We start from the raw sequence: 25375 nt of genomic DNA on the forward strand, positions 1-25375 counted from the left end.
AATTGTCAAGGACCAAATTGATTGATTTTCAGAAAATTGCCAAGGACCAAATTGATTGATTTTCAGAAAATTGCAAAATTCCCAACGACTCATTCTCTTCTTTCTCATGAACGACTCTTTCTACCACAAATATATAAATTTGGAACCCTAATGTTATAATTTGTCACCTAGAGTTCAAAATCCCCAAAATTTCTTCCATGAATTGATGCCAAAGTTCTTCCCCAATTCAAAAAACTTAAAACCCTAATTTTTTTTGATTCAATTCGAAATTCAAAAATCAGTGGTCATTGTTGAAGATTTAGTGTTCAGAAATGATGGGTGGTGGGCGTATGGGCAAAAACAGCTACAACAGTCGGTCTTCATCTTCAAGCTCTATGTCCAATGATGATGTGAGAGAGCTTCAATGTTGGTGTCCTAGAATTTGTGTTGTAAGAAAAGCCATCACTGTCAATAACCCAAGAAGGTCTTTCTATGTCTGCCCTCTGCCAAATGTTTGTTTAACAATGGTTATGTGATGTGTGAATGGTTTGTTAAAATAGTACTGATTTTGTCTTTTGATTGTATAGGATGATGGTGAAAATTGTAAATTTTTTGTGTGGGTTGATGAGGTTGAACTAGATTATTTTAAAAACAATGGTGCTGGTCATGGAAGAAATGCAAGGTTGATGGAGAAGCCAAAGGATAGTGTCAGAGAAGAGGTTTGGAGGGCAAGGCTGGTGGATAAAGTTGATTGTGTAGGAAGTGAGCTTAGGTTGATCAATATATTGATAGGAGTAATTTGTTTGATTGAGTTATTTAAAATGTTATTGTATTGTGCCAAGTCTGTGTAATGTTGTCAATGAATGAATTCAACCCTTCTGTCAAAAAATTTCAATCAAATTGGTCCTTCTATTGTATGTATATCCATCATATCGATCCCCAAATAAGTGAAAATACCATCAAATAAGTCCTTGAATTTTCACAACATATATCACTGTGATCCTTGGTGCATACATTTGCTGAACAAAGTAAAAAGTAAAAGACAGACACTTTGATTGTAAAAAGACAGACTTTTGCATACCATCATAAGTCATACATTTGATGTTCATAAGTCATTACATAGCCAAAAAAAAGAACATTACATAGTCATCAAGTCATTTGATGTTCTTAAGTCATTACATATCCAAAAAGCATAAATTAAACAAGTCCAAAAAACATTAATTAAACTAGTCTAAAAGCATAATTTAAACAAGCATCACTACTTTAGAAATCTTGTGGTTGGGATAAACTTCAAGTATTGGGGTTAAGTAGAAGCGGATGACCCGTAATTTGGATTTGGAACTCTAATAACTCCAGGAGCAGTTGGATTTTATGGAGCAGGACTCCTCGGTGGTGTTTGTTTATGCCTGTCATTTGAAATCACTGGTCCTCTCATGTCATATCTCCTTGTACCCACTATCTGAAATAAAATCAATCACATCAGCCCTTAAATTATAACAATATCCATCAAATTAGTCCTTATATTATGACAATAAGTCTCAAATCGATCCTTAATAGAGGGGTATAATTGGAAACATATGAAAAATTACACTGAAAAATTAAATTTCGAATTTTTACCATTTCCATCAAATTAGTCCTTGTACACGTGGCTGCTTTGTTGACACATGTACATGACAACACAACATGCAAGAGGACACATCATCACCGCTAACAGAGCTTTTGGACGGAGGGACCATTTTGATGGACGTCTGTAAAATTCAGGGACTAAATAGATATTTCACAAATTTCAAGGACAAAATTGACTGATTTTTGAAAATTCAAAGACGAATCTGAGGTATTACTCATTAATAATGCTTTCTCACCTAATTATGTAGTTGTTGAATATATTGATAACACAACTAGAAAGCAATTTTAAAACCATATATCTCGAATATTCATTAAGAGAACCACTAAGCAATTTTATACTACCGTTAACAAAACAAACAAACATAAACATTAAACTCACATTCAACAGAAGTAGAGACACATTTTTGCAACTTTAAAGTATTAACCAAATATGTAATATAATAGCTTCTTTGCATCATCGAATAAAAGTGTATCAAATATATATCTGACTGTTTTTGGAGGTTCCGATAAAAAGTGAAGATAGACTTCAATCTTCATATTTTTCAAGGGATCTGGAATCTATATACTAATATAAAAAGAGATGTCCGTTGAATTTACCATTTAAGCATAAAAATTAAAGTGAGAACCAGAAACAAAACAAACTTCACCGAAACAAATTAAGAGATCCAAAGATACAACTTCACATAACAATTTTTTGAAAACAGAGTGGCATGACTAGAAACATAGAGCTGAGAAATAGGGAGACAAAGCGTGACAGATCAGTGATAAATTATATCATGAATGAAGCGTGAGGATGTGGAAACTCTAAAAGAGTCGATTGACAAAATTGAATTTTAAGTTCCAGAAGAACTGATCAGATACCTGAAATTTATGAAAAAGATAGAGACCTTGATATATTATATCATGAATGAAATGTGATGGAACCAAAATGAAAGTAAACATTGATTATATTTTTGCATATAACATAGCGCTATATGTGATGAGTGATAATGAGAATCATGAGTTAATGTCTATTAAAGATTATAGATAAAGAAAATACTTTCAGATGGAAAAAGACAATTCTAGAAAAATCAAACTCGCTTTGTGAAACAAGACTTTTTGGACTTGTTGTCCCCACACTGGAAGATGTGAAGTTAATTAGATATGTACGATTCTTCGCGCGAAAAGGAAAATTGGAATGATATAATACATGTATATATATAGAGTGTGATATGTTCACCGAAAGTGAATTGATAAATGCTTGGCATTTATTTTTAAGAGACATTTTTATTTGAAGTGAGTTCAAAAGCATTTTCTTGCTTGATAAAGTTTAATGAAAGACTCAATTTATATGAAAGATATGTTACAATGTATTTGTATGGCTCACTTGAAATTGATGATTATATGAAACTCATGAAGGAGCTAATTTTCATGAGACATTGAAGAAATGACATCTTATTTTCTTCCTAAATATTTGAAAATTAATTTGTTATAATCATTTTGACGATGATGGTATAAATATTATTGAACTCCTGAAGAGATTCTTGCATGCGCAAAGTTTGTTTGGATTTGCGGATTTATTATTTAGAAGAGATTTTGTGCATCAAGAAACTTATATAGCACTTGTATTTGATAAGGACAAATCTAGTTGATTGTGATGTCACTTGATGTTAGTATAGATAACGTCCTCAAGAAAATGATAAACAGCTTGAATTGGTCCTGAAGTACCATAACTTAGTTCAAACGAGGACATTAATGTATTTTGTTAATTATATGTAGAGTAAATTACACTCCCCTCCCCTCAAAGATGCTTGAATTACACTACCCTCCCCTCTTATGTTAAAATATACACTTTCCTCCCCTCTTATTCAAAACATATTAGAAAATATTTCACTCCCCTCCCTAGAGAGAAGCTTGAATTACATTTCCCTCCCCTCTTATGTTAAAATCTATGCTTTACTCCCTCAATAATTTTTTTTATTTCTAATAATCTAGCAAAAAAATAATCTAACACATTTTGAAGAAAAATTGTATTACAGGTTCATTTTAATATTAATCAAAATTTGAATACATATTTTTCGCTATTTTTTATTGACAATTTCACTAACATGTAGTTTTAAACTCTTATTTGTCAAAAAAAAACTTATTATAAAATATGAAACAACCCAAAATAAAATTAAAATATGTGAAAAATTACTAAAGTAAATTAAGTAATGCTTATTTAAATGTGAAATTTATACTCCAAATTATAAAAATTATAACAAAATATTTAAATTTACTAATAATTGACATTTAAATTATATAAATGAATTTATGTTTTTTAAATTGTGATTCAAAATTAGTATATATTATAAAATTATTTATATATTTTGTTGACAGAATAAAAAAAAATTAAAGTGTAGTGTATATTTAATTATCAAGGGAGAGGGTTGAAATTCAAGCATCTAATAAGGGAGGGGAGTCTCAATTTCACTTTTCAACGGAGGGGAGTGTATATTTTAACATAAGAGGGGAGGGGAGTGTAATTCAAGCATCTTTGAGGGGAGGGGAGTGTAATTTACTTTTATATGTATTGTGGTATTTTGTTTTTGTCAATATTAGTAAATATAGATATCGGAACAAAGTCAAGCATATGTTTTGAAACAACATAATCAAGGAAGTGAAGAATGCACTTTTTATTAAGGATGATGATTTTACAAATACAAGAAACTTGTGGATTTCTTAAAGGGGCTCTTGCAACAAATCAATATGAAGGAACTTCTCAAGCACTGCTAATTTGGAGAAGAGCATAAAGATATCATTTTACGGAATCATTTCCAAGTGAAGATTTTGAGTAACTAGTATAAAAGATTATTTGACTTTCTTCGTCTCATATATGATTGTCTTTATGAGGGGGAGACATAAATGTGTCTTGCACTCTTTTTTCCTTAACCATGGTTTTACCACGTTGGGTTTTCCTGGTAAGGTTTTTAACGAGACATATTATCATACACAAAAGGGATATTGTATTCTTTTTCCTTCTCTAGATATTTTTTTCCAATGAGTTTTTCTTTAGCAAGGTTTTAATGAGGCATATCCTCGATGGACATCCAATGATGAGTGTTATAAATATTATAAGTGGATGTCCATATAACAAATGGGTTAATGGACCATACTACTATACTATTGAGCTTAGTCAATAAACTACTCTATTTCCATATAAATAGAGCTCATTTGTAATATTCAAAAGTACACAAAAATAATAATATTCTCTCTTCTTCTCCTTCTTTCTATTATTGTTAATATTTGAATTTTTTTCCTTCAACACTCCTAATTATTACTCCCTTAAGTCACTAATATAAGCAAATTTTGACTTTTTGGGTTCATTCAATAAATGATGTATGTGGTCTATATTGCAGACCACATACATCATTTATTGAATGAATCTAAAAAGTAGAAAGTTACTTATAATAGTGATCGGAGGAAGTAGTCAATAATATACTCCTTCCGTCCCTTAATGTAACCTCCCTTTGCTTTTTTCACATTTCTTAAGAAAAGTTGTCAGTGTAATTATTATGTTTGTTTTGTGTGTTAATATTACCACATTGTCCTTTGTCTGTATATGTATTAAATTTGACTTTTTAAATTTCAAGATAAGTTAGTAGTATTAATTAGGGATATGTTTAGGAAAATAATAATAAATGCATCTAATAATTTGAAAAGGGGTTTAAATTTAGGGACAAAAATAAAGTCAAATGGGTGGTTAGATATATGGACGGATGGAGTATAAATTTGGTACAATTCGGTTCCCAACAAATCAATTTGGTTCGGAAAAGTATGTTTCAGTTTTTTTGTAAAGGTAGTTCTGATTCAAAATCACTTAACCGGTGCAACAAACATCTATACTAGTTTGGTTCTGGATAAACCATAATATGATCATTTTATATGAGCATTTTTTTTTGGTAGTGGCCAGGGTTTGAACCCCGAAGACCTTGCATATATTATGCATTGTCCAAACCAACTGAGCTAAGCTCACGGGACCTATGAGCATTTAGTTTCTCAAAATTTAAAAGGTTGAGTAATTTAGTCCTCAATTTTTATTTTTTTAAAGAGTAGTTTTTTTTACAAAAATAAACGATATCCAATCATTCAAATTGATAGAGCATATCGATATAGTATAAATTCGCTAAAAATAAAAAGGATGAATATGCAAACAAACTCACAACATCCATGTTAATAGCATAAAACGACAAAGTACGTAAGCCTAAAAATATAACTATATTTAAATCTCAATAATACTCATGCATCCGGATCTGCAACGTTGATGACACAAAAGTCATTGATTGGATTTGCACTGGATCAAAGCTGATATGATAATTTGAATCGAACAAACATTTGAACAAGATGAAAAAGACAAATAATGTCGCACTAAGACGACGAAATCACAAAAGAAAAACTAAATAAATTTTGTTTTTTGACAAGAAAAGAAAAACTAAATAGATGTGAAGATCACTTATTTAAACAAAAGGGACAAATTAAATTAAAGATAATCCATCAGTTTAATCTTTCATGTTATATTTTTATTTTATAAGCATTACTATGTTTATGGGTATAAATCATCAAAATAGTTTTTATGAAATTTTAATTAAAATTTATTTGATTTTGATTAAAATTATAGGTATAGATAATAGATATTCTGCACTTTTAACTGTAATAAACTATACTTATTTTTTTCAACGATATCAACAATATCACGAATATAATATCTTAACATTATTTTTTAAATTTACTAAAGGTATAATTAGATGGAGAAAATGTCAGCCAAAAACAGTCTATTTTCTTTATATATAGTATAGATTTTGATTTTTTTTTCTTGTGAGAGAGCATCACTTTATCTCTCATTCTACTTATATCTTGTTTCATAATAATTATCACATTTGAAAAAAGGTGTCTCAAAAATATTGTCACTTTTAGTTTTCAATGTAATTTTAATTGTTTATTTTTCAATTATATCCTCTAATTAATTGTTTGTGTGCGTCAATCCCAATATACTGTCACCAGTTTGTAAGCACCGATAGGATTTACAACAACCACTTTTCTGTTTTACAACCCAATGATATAGGGTAACAATGAGTATTCAACGGTATAGGTAGTATGATATTCATCTCCACCCCTTTGAATAAATGTGGCACGCGTGTCCACCCCGTATCCACGTGGGTACTTGCAATACATGTATATCCATGGGTATTCGCAAATATCCATGAATTTTTGAAGTGTTTTGTTTAATTACCTAAAAACTACGACTTTTAAACATACATGCAAATTCCATAATCCATACACAATTCATTCAAATTTCATAAACCATACAAATTTCTAATCCTTACATAATGCATACAAATTCTTGAAGTCTATACATATTTTCACCTAATCGTCCAAAAAAAGTATAAAAAGACTTGTGCGTGAAATTCTTTGAGAGAAGAGCGGTTGAGAAATTAGAAACTAAGGTTATTTTAGAAATTAAAATCTTATATATAGGGATATTTTAGTAATTTATCTAATTTATTTACGAGTACGAATACCATTAAATTTGTGTTTGTATCCATTAAGTAACAAATATTCAAATAATCATGGATACTTGTTAAGCCACTCATCATGTGCTTGCTGTGGATTTTATCCACAGGTACCAGCATGTAATTAGGTTTTTTTTTGTCATCCCTAATGATGACACTCTTCAAGTGCGGTTATTATTGTTTACGTTGCATTATCTCTCAGCTCAAGCTAATGGATAATGCAATCAATAGACAATTTTTTACACCTAAAGTTGTTAGCCGATAACGACAAGCATCTGAATTTTGGGTCAGACAAATTCCTATCTGATGGTTGAAGGTTAAACGGATAGAACACACACAAATACAAGACAGTCGAGTCATTCTCAAGTCCATTATTGGTTCACGAAGGTCGTAGGCGTGTAAGAAAAGGTTAAAGTTAAGTGAGACTTGACAATTTAGTGCCTTACTTGAGTTTCATGTTTATAGTGTCACTAACGGAAGGGACAATTTGCATGGAGGCACCCTTGAAAATAATCGAGTAAGGCTAAATTATGTAGGTCACAATATTTTGGCTTGTAGGACTAGTGTTGGCTGTGAATACCATATTTGCACAATTTATTTAACACATACAATCAATCAAACAAATTATGTTCACAATTTATCTCTTCAACTTTCAGTTTTACTTTTTAATTATGTGTTTTTTTTGGTATAGTAGCTCACAAAACACTCAGCTTTGTACTTAACATTCTTAGGATGAGTTAGGAAATTCTCAGTTTTGAAACATAATATCTTCCTCAACATAATCATTTAAAAATCACAATTGAGAATTATTAGACGATACCTCGACCAAACAATTAACATCAATTTTATTTTGAAACTATTTTATAAGTTCCCCAAGAGATATATTATGAGATGAAAAGGAAAGAAGGGATAACCTTTATCTTTGTCCAAAGTAATCTAGGCAAATAAAATAAATAAAACGTGCTGATATGGGACTACCAAAAACCAAAACAAGTCATTATTCAATTCATTCAATGAATGAATGATGCAACCACTGGCACTGACAATGGATGTGGACCTCCCAACACCGCTCTAGCAGTTTCTGTCACAACAAAAACTGTTCTAAAGAACAAACAAAACACACACAAAACTCGTGCGTGTTTTTAGCTCCTCACATTCATTAATAGTACTACAATATATAAAGCTTACATTACACCGCTCTCTCTTCACTCTCACTTTCTTCAACTTATTTATTCCATACCAAAAAAAGCACAAAACAAAACAGCATGAATCATCACAACATGACACCTATGAATTTTCAACAACTTCCTCATCTCTTCCTACAAGAGATTCCTATTTTGGGAAACTCCAGGTACATACATGTTCTTTTTTCTACTTTAACTTGTTTAAGTACATCAACATTTTTTTAGCAAAATTCAAATTCATTAATTCATACTAGTAGTATATAACATGGTCAATTTGCATTAAATTAATTTTTAATGTTGTTTTATTACAGTGTAATGAAGGCTAATGTTAAGAAGGAAGAGGCTAGATGTGCACAAATGACAATCTTCTATGATGGGAAAGTAATTGTGTTTGATGATGTTCCAGCTGATAAAGCCAAAGACATCATGGACTTTTCCACCAAAGGAATTACTAGTACTTCACAAAACCACAACAACAACTATGCTTACTCTTCATTTCTTGCTAGAAATTCTCTTCAAGACTACTATCAAGTACCATCTATACCTGTTATTTATGGTAATTTTTTTTTGGATATTTTATGTTTGAGAGGGTGCTTGATTTGTGTCATATTTTAGTTTTGTGTGTGCTTTTAATTAATGAACTTTCTTTTTTATGTATTCAGATTTACCAATGACGAGGAAAGCTTCACTTCATCGGTTCTTGGAGAAAAGGAAGGATAGGTAAGCCAGCAAGATCTCTCTCAATCAAATGTTGTTTGATCTTTGTTAATAAACTTCACTTTTTGGGGAAAAATCAAATATCAAGTCAATTGAAAATAAAATTAAATGTAAGTTTGGTTCCACTTTTGGATAATCCAAGATTGATTTTGACATGTTTTGTTCCGCATCAGTTGAATTGATTTTGCCTCCAGAATGGATTCTACTTGAAACTCAAAATTGTTGCTTCTGATTTTACATTCAAATTTATTATTCAATTCACTTTTACGTGAATGTATCCAAACATAAATCACTGTACATTCAACTCAATCACTAAAGGTAGAATCAATTTTACATAATCAATTTATTCAAAATCAATTTTTCTCGTAGCAGAACAAAAGATACACTATTACCAATTTATTCAAAATCAATTTTTCTCGTAGCCAGAATTGCAGCCAGGGCACCATATCAAACAAGCAATCCAAGAAGCATTAATAAACCAATTGATGAATCCATGACATGGCTCTCTTTGGCACCACAATCACCACAACACAAATCTGAGTGTAGCAGCTCCTCCACCCATGTGTTACTTTAACTGTTTTTGTTAGCACGGTGTTGTTTCTGTATGAACTGGATCAATCAGCTGTATGGCCCTCTATTTTTGTAGGACTGAGTCCTATTCTCACAAAAGTATGTATACATATTTGTGATTGTTGTGGCTCATGCTTATTTGTAACCATTGTTAAGAGTGTAGTTCGGACTGATCCTAAAAAAAGTGTACTACTTGTTTATTTACATGACTATTTATTTGGGTCCATTTGGTTATAGAAAATGTCCTCAATGTCTTTCTTTTTTCGATATTAATTCCTCCACAACATAAAACTTTATATTTCCACTCTCATAACTAGGATGGTTCATGGTTCGATTCAATAAGGAAAATCGAATGGAAAGAAAAAACAAAGGGAATTGAAACTTTGGTAAAATTGAATTGAACTGGTATAAAGGTTCGGTGCATTGATTATATGTTTCTAAACCATAACCACCTTTGCAAAAAAAAAAACTAACTTAGATGATAATCGAATTTGAGACGGTTAAAAAAAAATTCATACATTGAATTGAATCATTAAATTAAATAAACTTTAATCAAAAGAACCGAATTGTGACATATAGTGTACAAATTGAACTGAGCAAACAGTTCGTGTGCTACCACTTATCATAATTTTTTCGATGCATTTTAGTTTAACCGTCTAGTTTTTTATTTCTTTAAACACCTCTGCTTGTACAAATCCGTTGTAGTATAGTTGGTCAGGATATTCGGATCTCACCCGAAAGACCTGGGTTCAAGTCCCGGCAACGGAAATAATTTTATAATTTTATCTTTTAATGAAATTATCTTTTAATGAAATTATAAAAAATCCCACCCCCACCCCCCACCCCCCCCCCCCCCCCCCCCCCCCCCAAAGACCCGTGTTCAAGTTCCGGCAATGGAAATAATTTTTCTTTAATGAAATTATGAAGAAATTATAAACTTACATGTTGTTTGGTTGAAGTGATTGCACTAACCCCCCGAAAGACCCGGGTTCAAGTCCCAGCAACGGAAATAATTTTTCTTTCATTACATGTTGTTTGGTTGAAGTGATTGCACTAACCCCCGAAAGACCCGGGTTCAAGTCCCGGCAACGGAAATAATTTTTCTTTAATGAAATTATAAACTTACATGTTGTTTGGTTGAAGTGATTGCACTAACTTTCTGTTGTTGAAATGAAAAGAAAGTTGAGAGGAAATGAAAACGGAAAACCCACAAAGATGCTCGAGGATTTTTTTTTTATTTATTTTTTGAGGATAGTTTCAGGAATTATTTGTTACGTTGTGTTATTTTCTTTTTTTTTTTAAATAAAGGGAAATGCTAAAGAGCGGTCTTAGCATTGATTAAGATGACAAGTTTTAAAACATTGTATTGAGAAATAGTGAAAAGTAATAGATTTGACTTTTGAAAAGTTAAAAAATTGTTGAATTCAATGCAAAATTATCATTTTTGGTTTCTTTAACCAGTGTCTTTAGCATAACCCTTAAATAAAAAAAGTTAAGGGAAATGTTAACTTGTGCCCTCAAGGCACAAGTTAATGAGTCAAATGTAGAAACTTTTTATTGGAATTCGTGTATTGCATTTAATTTGTTGACTTTTAATTAGTTGAATGCACAAATATTAATGGAATATTTCTATTTTTGGATTGCTTAACATGTACCCTTAGGGCACAAGTTAACATGACCCGAAAGTTAAATATGATTATGGTTCCTATAAGTATTTTAACTTTTTATTTTATTCTCTTTAAAATTTTGCTTTGACATTTACCTATTTTTTGCTCTTCTTTTCAGTCAACACGTGTGACATTTGAGTTTTTAATAAGTTTTTTCATGAATGTTTATAATATTATAAGAATTTCTTCTAAAATAAAATTAACAAAACATGAATTAAATATATTTTTGTCGTTTAAAAATTCATATTTAATTTATGGTTGATTAAAAAATTATAATTTTTTTTAAAGATTCTTATAATATTATAAACATTTATGCAAAAACTCATTCAAAGTCCATTATCTATTTGACACATCATCGGGCTCCTTCGATAGATACTTGACCCTCCTTGAGGTAGTAATTTATTTTGTTTTTATGTTTGTCGTATATCATATTATAATAAATTAATATAAATGTGTATGTTTACATTTTTAGACATGGGCTCTGGGACACTTCAAATATTTACTTTACATGGGAGCTTAATCCACGGTATACCGCAAACTTGCCACATGTTGCACGTTTTTTTCCTAAGAAGGGCCACATTTCACCGACTCCCCACCGAGGTATCGTCTGGCGATGGAGGACGTTATATTCAACCCTTAAGTTAAACCAAACCCAATTTTATTCTTTCTAGGATTTTGCCGATGATCAACCTTAATAAAATATTAACATAGTCGCCAACGGTGATACTCTGTATTATTTACTGATTTTGCTGTAAGTTAAATCGCTCAAACTAGGTGCATGCTTCGATTTCACAAAAAATGAATTTACCAAGTTAACACTAAATTTTCACATAAAAACTCCCGGGTTTACGACTTAAAACTAGATTTTAAGTACACTATTAAAGTGTCTATTGCTAAGGCATCAACTCTTCCTGGGATGCAAAAGTGCAAACATGGCTCATTCTTGATTAATGAAAATCCAGAGACTTTGATTTGATTTGCTTCAAATAATGTCTGTGCCTAATCTCTCATTGATGATACAAAGGAACTGCAACAATTCATAAGAATAATGCATATAACAGTTTTATGAATTCTAAAATGGCTGGGATCCTATGAGAAAAGCAAGAAAAATATGCTACCAAAAATAGCACGTATAGATCTCAACAATAGAAAGAATGAGCTTAAAACAGGATATTTATCAGGGCCGGCCTAAGGACCAAGCAACCCAAGCAAGGGCTTTAGGCCTCAAAATTATGGGTGAAAAAAAGGCCTCTAAAAATTAATATGGTTATAAGTATATTATATGATAGATAAATTACAGACATTTGTATAACATAACTTATTACTAAAAAGGCATCAATTACTCTTGGTCATGAATTCAAATTTTGATCTCCACAAAATTGATTTTATATAAATATTATGTTAGAAAAATGTATTTTTAAAGGCCACATTAAAATTTTTGCTTTAGGCCTCTTAATCTCTAGGGCCGGCCCTGATATTTATAAAAGTATAGTGTAAATTGATATTTCATAACCAACAAATCTATACTATTTACCATGTTGTGTTGTCCTTACAAAATCATATCCATTGAATCTTAAAACTTATAAATATGAGAAATGATATTTGTACAACCATTTTGGTACAACTTTTGTACAACTTTCTTTCTCATACTCACATTATGTTTTTATTCTCTCTCTTCCTTTTTCTCTCTCTATTGTTTTTGACCAATGAGAAGAGAGAACAACAAAGTTGTCTCAAAGGTTGTACCAAAATGATTGTCAAAATATCACTACTCTATAAATATAGTATATGGTTTGCTAATGTACTTGTGTATAAAATATCACATTTTCTTGCAAATCTTATCCACTAAATTTTAAATTCACAAATCAATGGTTGCAAATAATATGGACTTGTGCATGGGTAGACATATGAAACAATGTTTGTACCCTAAAAACTACCTTCCTTCTTAATCCCATGATTGACCTCGACAATCTGCACTGTAAAATTTGCAGCTTGCACAATGTATAAGCAACAATTCTAGAATATGGGCAACCAAGTTATTAGGTGTACCTCGACTAAACATTAAAAAATAATTAATCTAGTATAGTGACTAAAATTTCACCTTTAAAAATAAATAAATGAGAAATCCAAAGTTATTATTCGGAACAATAAACATCAATTTTATGTTGAGACTATTTTATGAGTTCCCCAAGAGATATTTTGAGATGAAAAGGAAAGAAGGGATAACCCTAATCCTTGTCCAAGTGATCTAGGCAAATAAAATAAATAACACATGCTGATATGGGACTACCAAAAACCAAAACAAGTCATTTATTCAATTAATGCATGATGCAAGTTGCAACCACTAAAATGGATATGGGACCTCCCATCCCAACACTTCTGTCTCAAACAAACAACAAAAGCTGTTTTAATAAACACAACACAACACAACACAACACAACACACATAAAACTCGTGCGTGCTTTTAACTCCACACGTTCTTAATAACTAGTACACCTACAAGATATAAAAAACTTCTACTGCTTACTCTTCACTCTCACCTTCTTCAACTATTTATTCCATACCAAAAAAAGCATGAATCATCACAACATAACACCTATGAATTTTCAACAGCTTCCTCATCTCTTCCTACAAGAGATTCCTATTTTGGGAAACTCCAGGTACATACATGTTCTTTTTTCTACTTTAACTTGTTTAAGTACATCAACATTTTTTTAGCAAAATTCAAATTCATTAATTCATACTAGTAGTATATAACATGGTCAATTTGCATTAAATTAATTTTTAATGTTGTTTTATTACAGTGTAATGAAGGCTAATGTTAAGAAGGAAGAGGCTAGATGTGCACAAATGACAATCTTCTATGATGGGAAAGTAATTGTGTTTGATGATGTTCCAGCTGATAAAGCCAAAGACATCATGGACTTTTCCACCAAAGGAATTACTAGTACTTCACAAGCACAAAACCACAATAACAACTATGCTTGCTCTTCATTTCTTGCTAGAAATTCTGCCAACAATTCTCTTCAAGACTACTATCAAGTACCATCTATGCCTGTTATTTATGGTATTTTTTTTTGGATATATTATGTTTGAGAGGGTGTTTGATTTGTGTCATGGTTTTGTTTTTTGTGTGTTTTTAACTCATGAAATTCTTTTTATGTATACAGATTTACCAATGACTAGGAAAGCTTCACTTCATCGGTTCTTGGAGAAAAGGAAGGATAGGTAAGCCTGCCAGATCTCTCTCAATCAAATATTGTTTGATCTTTGTCAATAGACTTCACTTTTTAGGAAAACCTCAATTGTTAAGTAGTGTGTTTGATTCTACGGTTACAAAAATTGATTGAACTGGTTATTTAAAAGTGATTTTGCTAAAAGTGAATGGATTGAGATATAGTGACTTTGGTGATGGGAAAGTAATTATTACTATAGTGTAATTTTGTGTATTTTAGGAAAGAAAATGATAGATAAATCAATTTTAAGGAACCAATTTTAGGACTCCCTCCCGTCACTATTATATAAACGCAAAAAATCACTTTTAAATTTATTCAATAACTAATGTATTGAATGAATCTTAAAAGTTGTTTTTTTGCTTATAATAGTGATTGGATGAAGTATATATATATATATATATAAAAGAGAGAGATAAACACAAAGCCATGATGACTTTCTCACTTTAAAGGCAGGGAATTTGGATCTGAAAATCCAATGTAGAGACAAAAACTCCAAATTATAGCTTCAATCCGTTTCTGGAAGCAAAATCAATTTTACTTCAAAAACATTCAAACATTTGTTTTTGAAAGAAAGAAAACATGTCAAAATCAATTCTACACTATTATAATCAATTTTGGCTCATCCTAAAGTCGAGCCGAGGATACACTGAGTCATGTCAAATTGATACCATGAACAAAAGTGAAGGAGCCAATTTTAGTAAATTGGTTATCCGTTATCCTCTCAAAACTATATATATGGCTGACCCTTTTCTACTAGTATGATGTTTGGAATTATCCATATTGACTGATAAGTTTGTCCATGTTTCTGCAGAATTGCTGCAAGGGCACCTTATCAAACAAGTAATCCAGCAGCATTCCTAAATAAGTCAATTGATGAATCCATGTCATGGCTATCCTTGGCACCACATTCACCGCAACACAAATCTGAATGTAGCTCCACCTCTGTGTTATTTTTGTAGGACTGAGTCCTATACTCACAAAAATATGTGTACATATTAGTTAATGTTGAGGCTCATGCTTATTTGTACCATTAAGTGTTGTTCTGGTTGATCCCAAAAACGAGTAGAACTTGTTACTTGCATTCACTATTTATGTGTCAATTTAGCATTATTGTTATAGAAGATGTCCTCGGTATCATTCTTATGTCGATATTAATTCCCCCATGAACATAAAGCTTTATATTTCCGCTCCCATAACTGGGACGGTTCATGGTTCGATACAGAAAGAAAAACCTAATCGAAGAGAAAACCAATCTGAATTGAACTAGTATAAAAGTTCAGTGCACGGGAACTACCTTCACAGAAAACTAAATTGTACATTTTTTTAATCAAAGTGTACCAAACTGCATTGTAATGAAAAAATAAAAATGTCGACGAAAATAAAACTGAATTTTATGGCTACTAAAAAAATCCAAAAATTGAATTGAATTGTTAAACCAAACTGTAATGAAAAGAACCACATTTTGACTTCCCTCAAAAAAAAAAAAAAAAAAGAACCACATTTTGACATATAGTTTACGAAGTGATATGAACTAACACGGTTTGTGTACAAACTATGGCAATTGTTTTTGGCGCAGTTCAGTTTAACAGTTTATCTTCTTAATTGTTTAAACAACCTCACAAATACAAATCCGTTGTAGTCTAGTTGGTTAGGATATTCGGCTCTCACTCGAAAGACCCGGGTTTTCAAGTCCCGGCAACGGAATATTTTGTTTATGAAATAATGAAATGAAATAAACTTGATAGGTTTATTTTTTATTTTTTTTGACGAAGAATAAACTTTTTTTTTTTAATGAAAAGAATAAAGTTATAGTTATATATATCCGTTCTCAAATGGAAGCTCTTTATCTGAAATTACAGCAAATGTTCATACCAAAAATAAAATTAAGTGAAGAAAATGTTTACATAAAAAGAAAACATCAAGAAATTACACAATAAACATTTTATCAACAGATTGAAAATACGTATAAGCTTTGGAACCAAAAGAATTGAAACCTACAAATTGTTTCAAAATTTCAATCTTGGCTGTTCTTCTTGATTCTTCTGAGCAAGAAAGGAACGGGTTTCTTCAAAACGGTCACATTAACATTGTTCCAAACATCAGGTAAGGTGGGGAGTGTAGCAATTTTCTCTGCAACATTCATGTCTTCAGGAAGAACAGAACCAAAAACTGTGTATTCTTGTTTCCATTCTGAATGATCAGCTAAGCTAATAAAGAATTCTGGACCGGGACCGATTAAAGCTACTGAACCTCTTCTTAAGATTGGACAATCTTCCACAGGAAGTTTATTGAATGGTGTGCCTTGTGCTTCTAATGTACCTTGAATTAATGCAAATGGGGGACCAAAACCAGCCTGCAAAATAAGAACTCATTTACTATCATCAACCACTACAAAGTACTATTATACAAACATTATTGTTCACTATGGCTCATATTCACTGTTAAGTGGGAAGAGTCTTCAGTGGACTAGAACGCAATCATCGTTGTGTTCTTGTGTACGTTTATTTATCAGTTCTCTATTGAGTTTGTTTGTTGCTCTAACAATTATGACATACTGTACCGAGATTGCGAATATGGAAATAAAATATTTTTGTTCCTTTGCGAATACATTTTTTTGAACAATGTTCCTTTGGGAATACTACCATGCAAATGGCATCAACAGAAGTACACTACTTTTTTGTAATCTCAATTTTTATTGGATTAAAAAAGGGTAGACTTTGAATACAATGAATGTACCTGGCTTTGTATCGTTAACATGAAATCTTTAATTCTCATATACTCTATATGAGGACAAAGAAAGGAAAATAAATTTACCGTGAAGAAAAAATAGTCCTAAAAGGGACATTGAAATCCATTTTAGCTTAGAAAACACGGGTATTTTTGGTAGCCATGTTCTCGATCATAAAATGTCTATTGCTGAGGCATCAAATCTCCTGGGTTACAAAAGTGCAAACATGGCTCATCCTTGATTAATGAAAATCCAGAGACTTTGATTCTATTTGCTTATTGTAAATCAGTTCACCTTGATTTGGTGTGATGGTTTCCATTATTTTTTTTGTATTTACATTTGGTATCTGTAAACAACATGCATGTTGTTCACACTAAACATAATTCTTAGAACAGCAACCCGATTCAAACGAGTAAAGAAAAAAAAAACGCAAACAATGAACACACGATTTTTGGTAATGAAGTTTGGCCAATTTCACAACATCTCTGACTGCAGAGCAACTGCAGTTCCTTTGTATTATCAGTGAAAGATTTGGGTTTACAATGTAGAACTTGTATTTAAATACTACAGTCCATATTACAATATTACCCCGTAAACAGTTCCCCCTTGTCATTACCTAATCTTTCACTGATAATACAAAGGAACTGCAGAAATTCCTAACAATAATTCATACAGTTAAATGAATCTAAAATGGCTGGAATCCTATGAAAGCAAGAAAAATATGCAACCAAAAAAATAGCACATATAGATCTCAACAAAACAATTCATAATGGATAACAATAGAAAGACTGAGCTTAAAACAGGATACTGCAATAACCTAACTAATGGCAATGAGAGTGAAACTTTTAAAGCAGATATTCCTACCATAATTGCATTAATAGTTGTAGAGTGACATAGATGTGAATGCGTATCTTACATTTTTTATATGGTTTCCTTCTGAATCCCATGATTGACCTCGACTCTCTGCACGGTAAAATTGGCAGCCTGCACAATGGCGCATAGGCAACAGTTCTAGAATATAGGCAACCGTGTGTGGAGCACAGTGAGGGAAAAGCTGTATCAAAACATGCAAAGTATGAGGAAATAATTATCCAGTGAAGGTTCAAATATGAAATCAAACCATAATTATCATGTGACGGATCAAATTTGAAATCATCATTACTAAAGAAACATGGAAAGTATAAGGAAAATAATATGTCATTGCTACAACATCAAAGCATTTGAATTTTAAACATCTCAAAATCATGAGCACTTACTTTTATATGAAGAGTTCCGTGTTCAGTTTCCAATCCAATAATACCCTGGAAAAAAAACAGATGAATTAGAGATAATATCGACAAATAAAGTAACCTTTCATAAGTTGATAAAATTCCAACTGTGCAATACATCATAAATAAACTGAAAATATGTAAACCAAATTGTTGAATTAAATTAAATAAAAAGCTTTCAACTAACAACAGAAGAAACATGTAATTTGGAGATAATTAGGATCAGAGAACATTGAAGATAGAACTTAATAACTTTCTTTCAGGTTCAGCATGCATTTTCAAGCTAGCATCTGAACAATTACCAAGTCAATTTTAAAATAGAATATGATTAATTAAAATAACCAAACTTCAGTTACCTCTCCTTTTCCAAAGATGAGACCAGAAGTCCAACTAATTATCTCCCCATTAGGCCCTTCTTCTTGCCGTTCAGGGGCTAAGCTGTCCTTTTGTTTCTTTAACCAACACTGCAACAAAAGTTTGAATGCTCAAGATCAACTTTTTGTTAAAGGATTAAAATTTAAATCCCAAAAAATAGAATAAAATGATAATCCTGAACTCAGATGAACTCTATACAACATAAATTCACTCCAAAAGAATGTACAAGAAAACATAACAGAAACCAATACAGTGAAATCATTCCCATTAGTTTAATTTACTAACATCTCCAACCTGAGATACTACTTCGGTCTGAAACATAAGCAAAAAATAAGTCTGATTTAGTGGTCCTAAGTATAAGCAAAACCGAACTAATTTTATCATATTTAATACTATTGTTTTGATTTTGTGTTTGTGAACCAGGTATCTCTGCATGCAACTGCAGAGATTGATCCCTCGAGCCAGGTAGGACCAGAATGGGGAGCAAAGCTCTTTGCGGTCATACCTGGCTCGAGAGATTAGTCTCGGCAGAGGATACCCGATTCACACAACAAACAATAAACATCTCACAAATGTACTGCACGCACTTTGCTAATCCAAGCCTAAACAGGCACGTTCCTAAAATGTACTACAACATGCACATTAAATGAACTTATTTTTTAAACCGGAAGCAAATTTTTTATTGTAATTTGTAACATTTTAAATGATAAATCTATACATATATCTCTGAAGTAATTTGAAATTATAATGTGATCTTGATCTAGTCTAGGACTAAGCTCATAAACTCTATACAAAGAAACAAGAAAGAAAGAAAAAAAAACTACACCAATTCCAAAAGGATAGACCCAAATGGAAGGGGGAATTTAAATTATGAAATAATCACAATTGACACGGACACTGGACACGACACTGATATTGACAAGTAAACACTAAAATTAGAAACGATTGAATGTAACTACATGTGTTTGTGTCTGTGTGGACAAAAACAGGTAACGTACCTCGCCGAATTTGGATCCACAAGCCTCCCGATTCCCACAAAACACCCAAGTATCACAAAGACAAGGTCCATCTTTCCCAGTACACATAGATTTACAAGAATTACAACATTCTTCAGAAGTATTGAATTTAAACTCAGAACCCCATTTCACAGCTGAACCCCAAAGCTCCAAATGTTCAATCCCTCTACAACACCCTTCAACATTCTTCTCACCAACCAAATCCAACGTTGACCCAATATTCCTAAACTCCGAAACAGAACCACTTCTTGTTACTGCAGAGAGAAAAACATAAACCAAACCGCAAGAAACAAAACACACAAAAAGAAGAATCAAACGGTTTAACAAAATGGTGCTTGGTTCAATGTTTTTACGAGCCATATTTAACGAGATGATGAGAATGGTTTCAGAGATGAGATCGAATAAAGGACGGTACAGAGAGACAGAGTCATACAATTTTGTCGTTTTGTATGTTATGTTAAGTACCAAGTTTGACTATGTTATAACAACTTGTTGTGTTTGTTTGATTGTTTGGTTTGATTTGGAAATTGGAATCAATCCTGTTGGTAACAGTATTTTTTTAACAATAAAAATGAAGACTAGAAGGTTGGGAATAATTGAGCTCAGTTATTTATTAGCCAAAGAAATTGATTAAACAGTTGAGAGTTTAATCATGGAAAAGGTTAACAAACGTTTGTTTTTTTAAAAAGGGTTAATTAAGTAAATAGTCCCTATAAATATTCAGAATTTTGTTTTTAGTCCCTATAAAATAAAATCACACTTTTTAGTCCCTATAAAATTTTCCATCAACATTTTTAGTCCCTATAAAATTTTCCAACAGAATTTTTAGTCCCTATAAAATTTTTCCATCAGCATTTTTAGTCCCTAAAAGGCTTAAGAAAAATGTCACAGGGACTAAAAAGTGTGATTTTATTTTGTAGGGACTAAAAACAAAACTGTGAATATTTATAGGGACTAAAAACTTAATTAACCCTTTTAAAAATGTTAACCTCTTAAGGAACTTAAAATGGAAATTTTGTTTGGAAAATTGTGTCAATTTATTCTTTTAGAGATTGAAAATCAATGTTTTGTAATAAATATTTACCATTTATGGAATCTTAAACATGTATCTAAGAGCATAAGTTAGCGGTCTCCGTGATATGTAAAGACAATGCATAATATATACAAGTTCGGGGTTCAAACCCCGGCCACCAAAAAAAAAAGAGCATAAGTTAGTATAACCCTTGTTTTTTTGTCAAGTAGATTAAAATTCGCCTTTTAAAAAAAGGTGAGAAATTGATTAAACAATCGAAAATTTAATTATGGAAAAGGTTAACAAATGTTTTTTTTTTTGTCAAGTAGGCTAGGATTCACCTTTTAAGGTGAGAAATTGATTAAACAATCGAAAATTTAATTATGAAAAAAGATAACAATTTTTTTATCAAGTAGTCTAGTGGTTAGAATTCATCTTATAAGGTGAATAAGTGTGGAGTTCGAACCTCAGCCCATACATATAACAATGCATTATCCTTGTCAACTGAGATATGTTCATGGGAACAGCTTAACAAATGTTTTAGTATATTGTTTTAAATAACTTTTGAATAAAAAATTGTGTATATGTTACGTATTTGTATGTTTGACTTGTATTTTTAAAGCAATATTCATTTTGTCTTCCTGAGCTAAGCTCAGTTGATATAGATATTGAGATCAGGGTTCAAACCCTAGACACTTCATTTATTCATCTTAAAAAGTTGAATTTTTAGCTATCATATTACTTGTAAAAAAAAAAACAATATTTGAATCTTTAAATAATGTCTTTAGAATATTTGTTAACTTGATCATTTAATTAATAGTTCAATTGAACAAATGTTTAATGGACACCTCATATGAGTATATGCACCTTAAGAGGAATGAAATGGAGAAAATAGTGTATGATAGGTTGGTGGTATAATGTGATATGAAGAGATAGATATAGATAAAGTGATATATAGATTAATCCATCCATTGATTAATCCATCTAAGAGATTTTCACTAGTGAGGGCATGTTCTATGGGAGATAATTTTATCCATCAAATCCATATTCGTCCAAACCATCTATTGATTAATCCATGTAATCCATCCAAGAAGAAAAAAAATTGTTAATGGATTGATTTGATGCATCCATTCAAAACTACGGATAAATTGGATTCATCAACCTTATTTTAAAAGTTCAATGGATCACCTCAAATAATAATAATAATAATAATAATAATAATAATAATAATAATAATAATAATAATAATAATAATAATAATAATAATAATAATAATAATAATAATAATAATAATAAACATTTATCTAATCTACTTGAGCTGGTTTGGTGTTGTTGGTTGTTAATGGATTGGATTTATGCATCCATTTAAAACTATGGATAAATTGGATTCATCAACCTTATTTTAAAAGTTCAATGGATCACCTCAAACAACAACAACAACAACAATAAACATTTATCTAATCTACTTGAGCTGGTTTGGTGTTGTTGGTTTTGGACATTGGAGTGTGCTCTCAGGTTCGATTCTCTCTCGTGTCAATTTCGATGGACTAGTTTTGAAAGAATAATAAACATTTATTTTATAAGATAAAAATTATTTATTATAAAAAATCGAAAAAAAATTTAATAAAAAAATTTGGTGGTAAAGAAAAAAATAATTTGATAAATGAAAAGCTGAAAGAAAGAAAAAACTGAAAAAAAAATATAAAATTTATATTTTAATATCAAAATGTTATTAATTTAATATATTATTTAAATAACTAATATTTAATTATTAAATGCAATGAGAAGGATTGAACTCGTGCACGTTATCACTACTCTAAGATGTGAATTTGTTCTTTACATTAAATGTTAATAATTTTATGTATTATAAATAGAGAGTTGCTATACGGTATGACAAGTCGACACACGAATTTGCACGAAACCTTCAATTACATGTGGTAAACGGGTGCTATCTTGCAATATTTTATAATAAAACATAAATTTGGTTATTATATAACGTCTAAAGAAGGCAAACGATGATATACATTCTTGTTTGCTGCAACACATGGTAATCAATGGACATCAGCAACTCAAAAAGGTACAGTGACGAGGAGAAAAGTCTTTATGTTTTCTCATAGACAAACACATATGTTAGGCTACACTGATCATTTGAAGTAAAAACATAATTAAAAAAAGTCCTCTAACTACAACATACAACTCATTCGTGCAATGGTGACGAAATTTTATGTCGTGCTTTTTAGCTTTTTCCTTTCCTTATAGAGAGTTGTTATACGGTACGACAAGTCAAGACACGAATTTGCACGAAACCTTCAATTACATGTGGTAAATGAGTGCTACCTTACGATATTTTATAATAAAACATAAATCTGGTTATTATATAAACATCTAAAGAAGGCGAACGGTGATATACATTCTTGTTTGCTGCAACACATGGCAATCGATGGACATCAGCAACTCAAAAAGGTACAGTGACGAGGAGAAAAGTCTTTATGTTTTCTCATAGACAAACACATATGCTAGACTACACTGATCATTTGAAGTAAAAATATAATTAAAAAAGTACTCTAACTACAACATACAACTCATTCGTGCAACTTTTTCCTTATAAATATGCCACCCTCTAAAATTTAAGGCAAGATTTGCCATTGTGTATAGCTTACAATGTTGGTCATAGGAATGTTGTTCTTGAATCTAACTCTACGGTGACACTTGATAGAATCATGTTCGATGCTCTGTCCCTTCATCAATCTTATATGCTCCATTGATTAGATAGATTTCTCAATTTTGTCGTCAAAATTGAATTGTTTCTTTCCGTCGTACTCTCTTCAAGGTAATTAGTACTCCCTCCGTCCCGGAATAACTGACCCATTTTCTAAAAAAAAGTGTCCCAAAATAACTGACACATTTCAATTTTCAATACAACTTTCATCATTCTCAATACAATATAACACTAAATAATACTACTTTTATCATTCCCAATACAATATATTCCACTTTCCCCTTTATTTATACACTTTTCTTAATCTGTGTGAAAAACCAAAGTAGGTCAATTATACCGGAACGGAGGTAGTATGATTTAGTGTGTGGACCGAAAGTATGTGCCTCGTGAGAATGTTCTTAAGTCATGGATGGACTGTCCCCCTCAACTACTTCATATTCTTCTTAGTTCACCTAATAGTTACTCTTTGTTTATTTTAATTTGTTTATCGTTTTTCTTATGTAGTTGTAATAAAACAAATGTTTGTGATCACACAATGTATGTAGTAAACCGAACTAAGATGAGATTGTTCGCAGACCTGGTCAATGATTTTGATTCATAAGAATGTAACTTAGTTAAAACTTTGAATTCATAATGATATTTTAATTAGGAATTTTTTTATTCAAATCCTTGAATTTTTGTTCCAATGTGAAATTAACGTTGAGCAAATCCACCATCAGTAACAACACAACCACCTGAATTCTCAATTAGATCTTGTAACAATGATTTCTTCTCGCCAGATCTACGATCAATTGGGAAAATGTAACAACCGGCGTTCTCTATTCTCTCTCCTCAACGATTATCTCCGATGACATAAGCCTTGCTCCGATGAAGATCTAGCTTGTGTTTTCTCATCGATTCTGTTTGCTCTCTCTCGTTCTCTGCTTGATTCTAACTCATTCCACCTAGACTCGTTGTTATTCACTGGGTTTTAGCTATTTCAAGGGTTGTCCGTTTCGGCTCCGGTGAGGCTCCAGTTTGGTTTTCTCTTTGTTCAAGAGCAGATTTGGCGTGGCTTGTTCTCTCAAACCAAAACTTGGTTCTGGCCTCTAAACCCTCTCTCCATTCTGCTGCAGCCCTTAAGATTGTGCCGATTCTCTCCAAATTCTGGGGGGATGAAATTGAGGAAGAGGGCAATGATGAAGTCATATCCCATCAATCTTTGAGCAGCACTATCCAAGTCTGTCAAAGAGCACTAAGGCAGAGAGAAAGCCGAAGAAGCTGATGAACAAAGTGAAGCCTACTAGCTTCAACTCAGCCGGAATGAGGACCCGTGTCCAAAAGGGTACCTCCAAAGCCGACTTGGCATATAATGAATAGTTAGTTCCATTACAAAAGAATATTTGGGAAGTGTTCTTTGCAACATCTTATTCTAAGATACTGTTGATTCTATCTCATTTGGTGTTCATAGAATTTTTGTGTTTAGCTAGTAGCTTCTGCCATTTCCCTGTTGTTGTTCTTTTAGCAGTTGCTTTGTTAGTTTAATTCATGGAGGATTTGCACCCTCTTTTTGTTTTGATGTAAGCACTTTTGTTGTTAAGGGTTCTGACCCTCTCCAGGTCATTTATAGTATTTCTTTGCTTGATAAAAAAAAAATTAAAACTTTGACAAAAAATTTGTGGTAAATGTAATTCTTTCTAAAATATAAGTATATATAACATCATACTTTGAACTTGTCTAATTGCATGGATGGAATTTTTGTAATTCACAA

General features: G+C 31.4%; 2 protein-coding genes and 2 non-coding genes across 4 annotated transcripts; 3 read left to right on the forward strand and 1 right to left on the reverse strand.

Moving 5' to 3' along the window:
• Positions 1 to 8340: 8340 nt before the first annotated feature.
• Positions 8341 to 14503, forward strand: LOC146919508 (uncharacterized). The gene is made up of 7 exons (XM_085711042.1): positions 8341 to 8484; positions 8629 to 8873; positions 8980 to 9037; positions 9461 to 9605; positions 13762 to 13931; positions 14076 to 14338; positions 14442 to 14503. The coding sequence occupies exons 1-7, from the start codon at positions 8399 to 8401 to the stop codon at positions 14501 to 14503; spliced, it is 1029 nt and encodes a 342-aa protein (XP_085567168.1). The 5' UTR covers positions 8341 to 8398.
• TRNAE-CUC (transfer RNA glutamic acid (anticodon CUC)) lies at positions 10300 to 10372 on the forward strand. The gene has a single exon. It is a non-coding gene; the product is annotated as a tRNA-Glu (tRNA).
• Positions 14504 to 16136: 1633 nt separating the features above from the next.
• Positions 16137 to 16211, forward strand: TRNAE-CUC (transfer RNA glutamic acid (anticodon CUC)). The gene has a single exon. It is a non-coding gene; the product is annotated as a tRNA-Glu (tRNA).
• Positions 16212 to 16390: 179 nt separating this feature from the next.
• On the reverse strand, positions 16391 to 20366 carry LOC146919511 (uncharacterized). Its single transcript, XM_085712943.1, has 5 exons — positions 19877 to 20366; positions 18860 to 18967; positions 18492 to 18536; positions 18152 to 18289; positions 16391 to 16860 (listed from the first exon to the last, which is right to left on the reverse strand). Exons 1-5 carry the CDS (start codon positions 20252 to 20254, stop codon positions 16522 to 16524), a joined length of 1008 nt encoding a protein of 335 aa, XP_085569069.1. The 5' UTR covers positions 20255 to 20366; the 3' UTR covers positions 16391 to 16521.
• Positions 20367 to 25375: the final 5009 nt, after the last annotated feature.

The sequence above is a fragment of the Medicago sativa genome, chromosome 5, assembly GCF_051527215.1.
Source record: "Medicago sativa cultivar Bolivia chromosome 5, Bolivia_mono, whole genome shotgun sequence".
Classification (NCBI taxonomy): domain Eukaryota; kingdom Viridiplantae; phylum Streptophyta; class Magnoliopsida; order Fabales; family Fabaceae; genus Medicago; species Medicago sativa.

Coding starts and splice junctions, on each gene's coding strand:
- LOC146919508 (XM_085711042.1), top strand. CDS start 8,399: ATGAATCATCACAACATGACACCTATGAATTTTCAACAACTTCCTCAT. Junction 9,606..13,761: donor CCTCCACCCATGTGTTACTT/TAACTGTTTTTG, acceptor TCTTAATAACTA/GTACACCTACAAGATATAAA. Junction 14,339..14,441: donor ATCTATGCCTGTTATTTATG/GTATTTTTTTTT, acceptor TTATGTATACAG/ATTTACCAATGACTAGGAAA.
- LOC146919511 (XM_085712943.1), bottom strand. CDS start 20,254: ATGGCTCGTAAAAACATTGAACCAAGCACCATTTTGTTAAACCGTTTG. Junction 18,290..18,491: donor ACGGAACTCTTCATATAAAA/GTAAGTGCTCAT, acceptor GTTTTGATACAG/CTTTTCCCTCACTGTGCTCC. Junction 16,861..18,151: donor AAGGAAACCATATAAAAAAT/GTAAGATACGCA, acceptor CTTATTTTGCAG/GCTGGTTTTGGTCCCCCATT.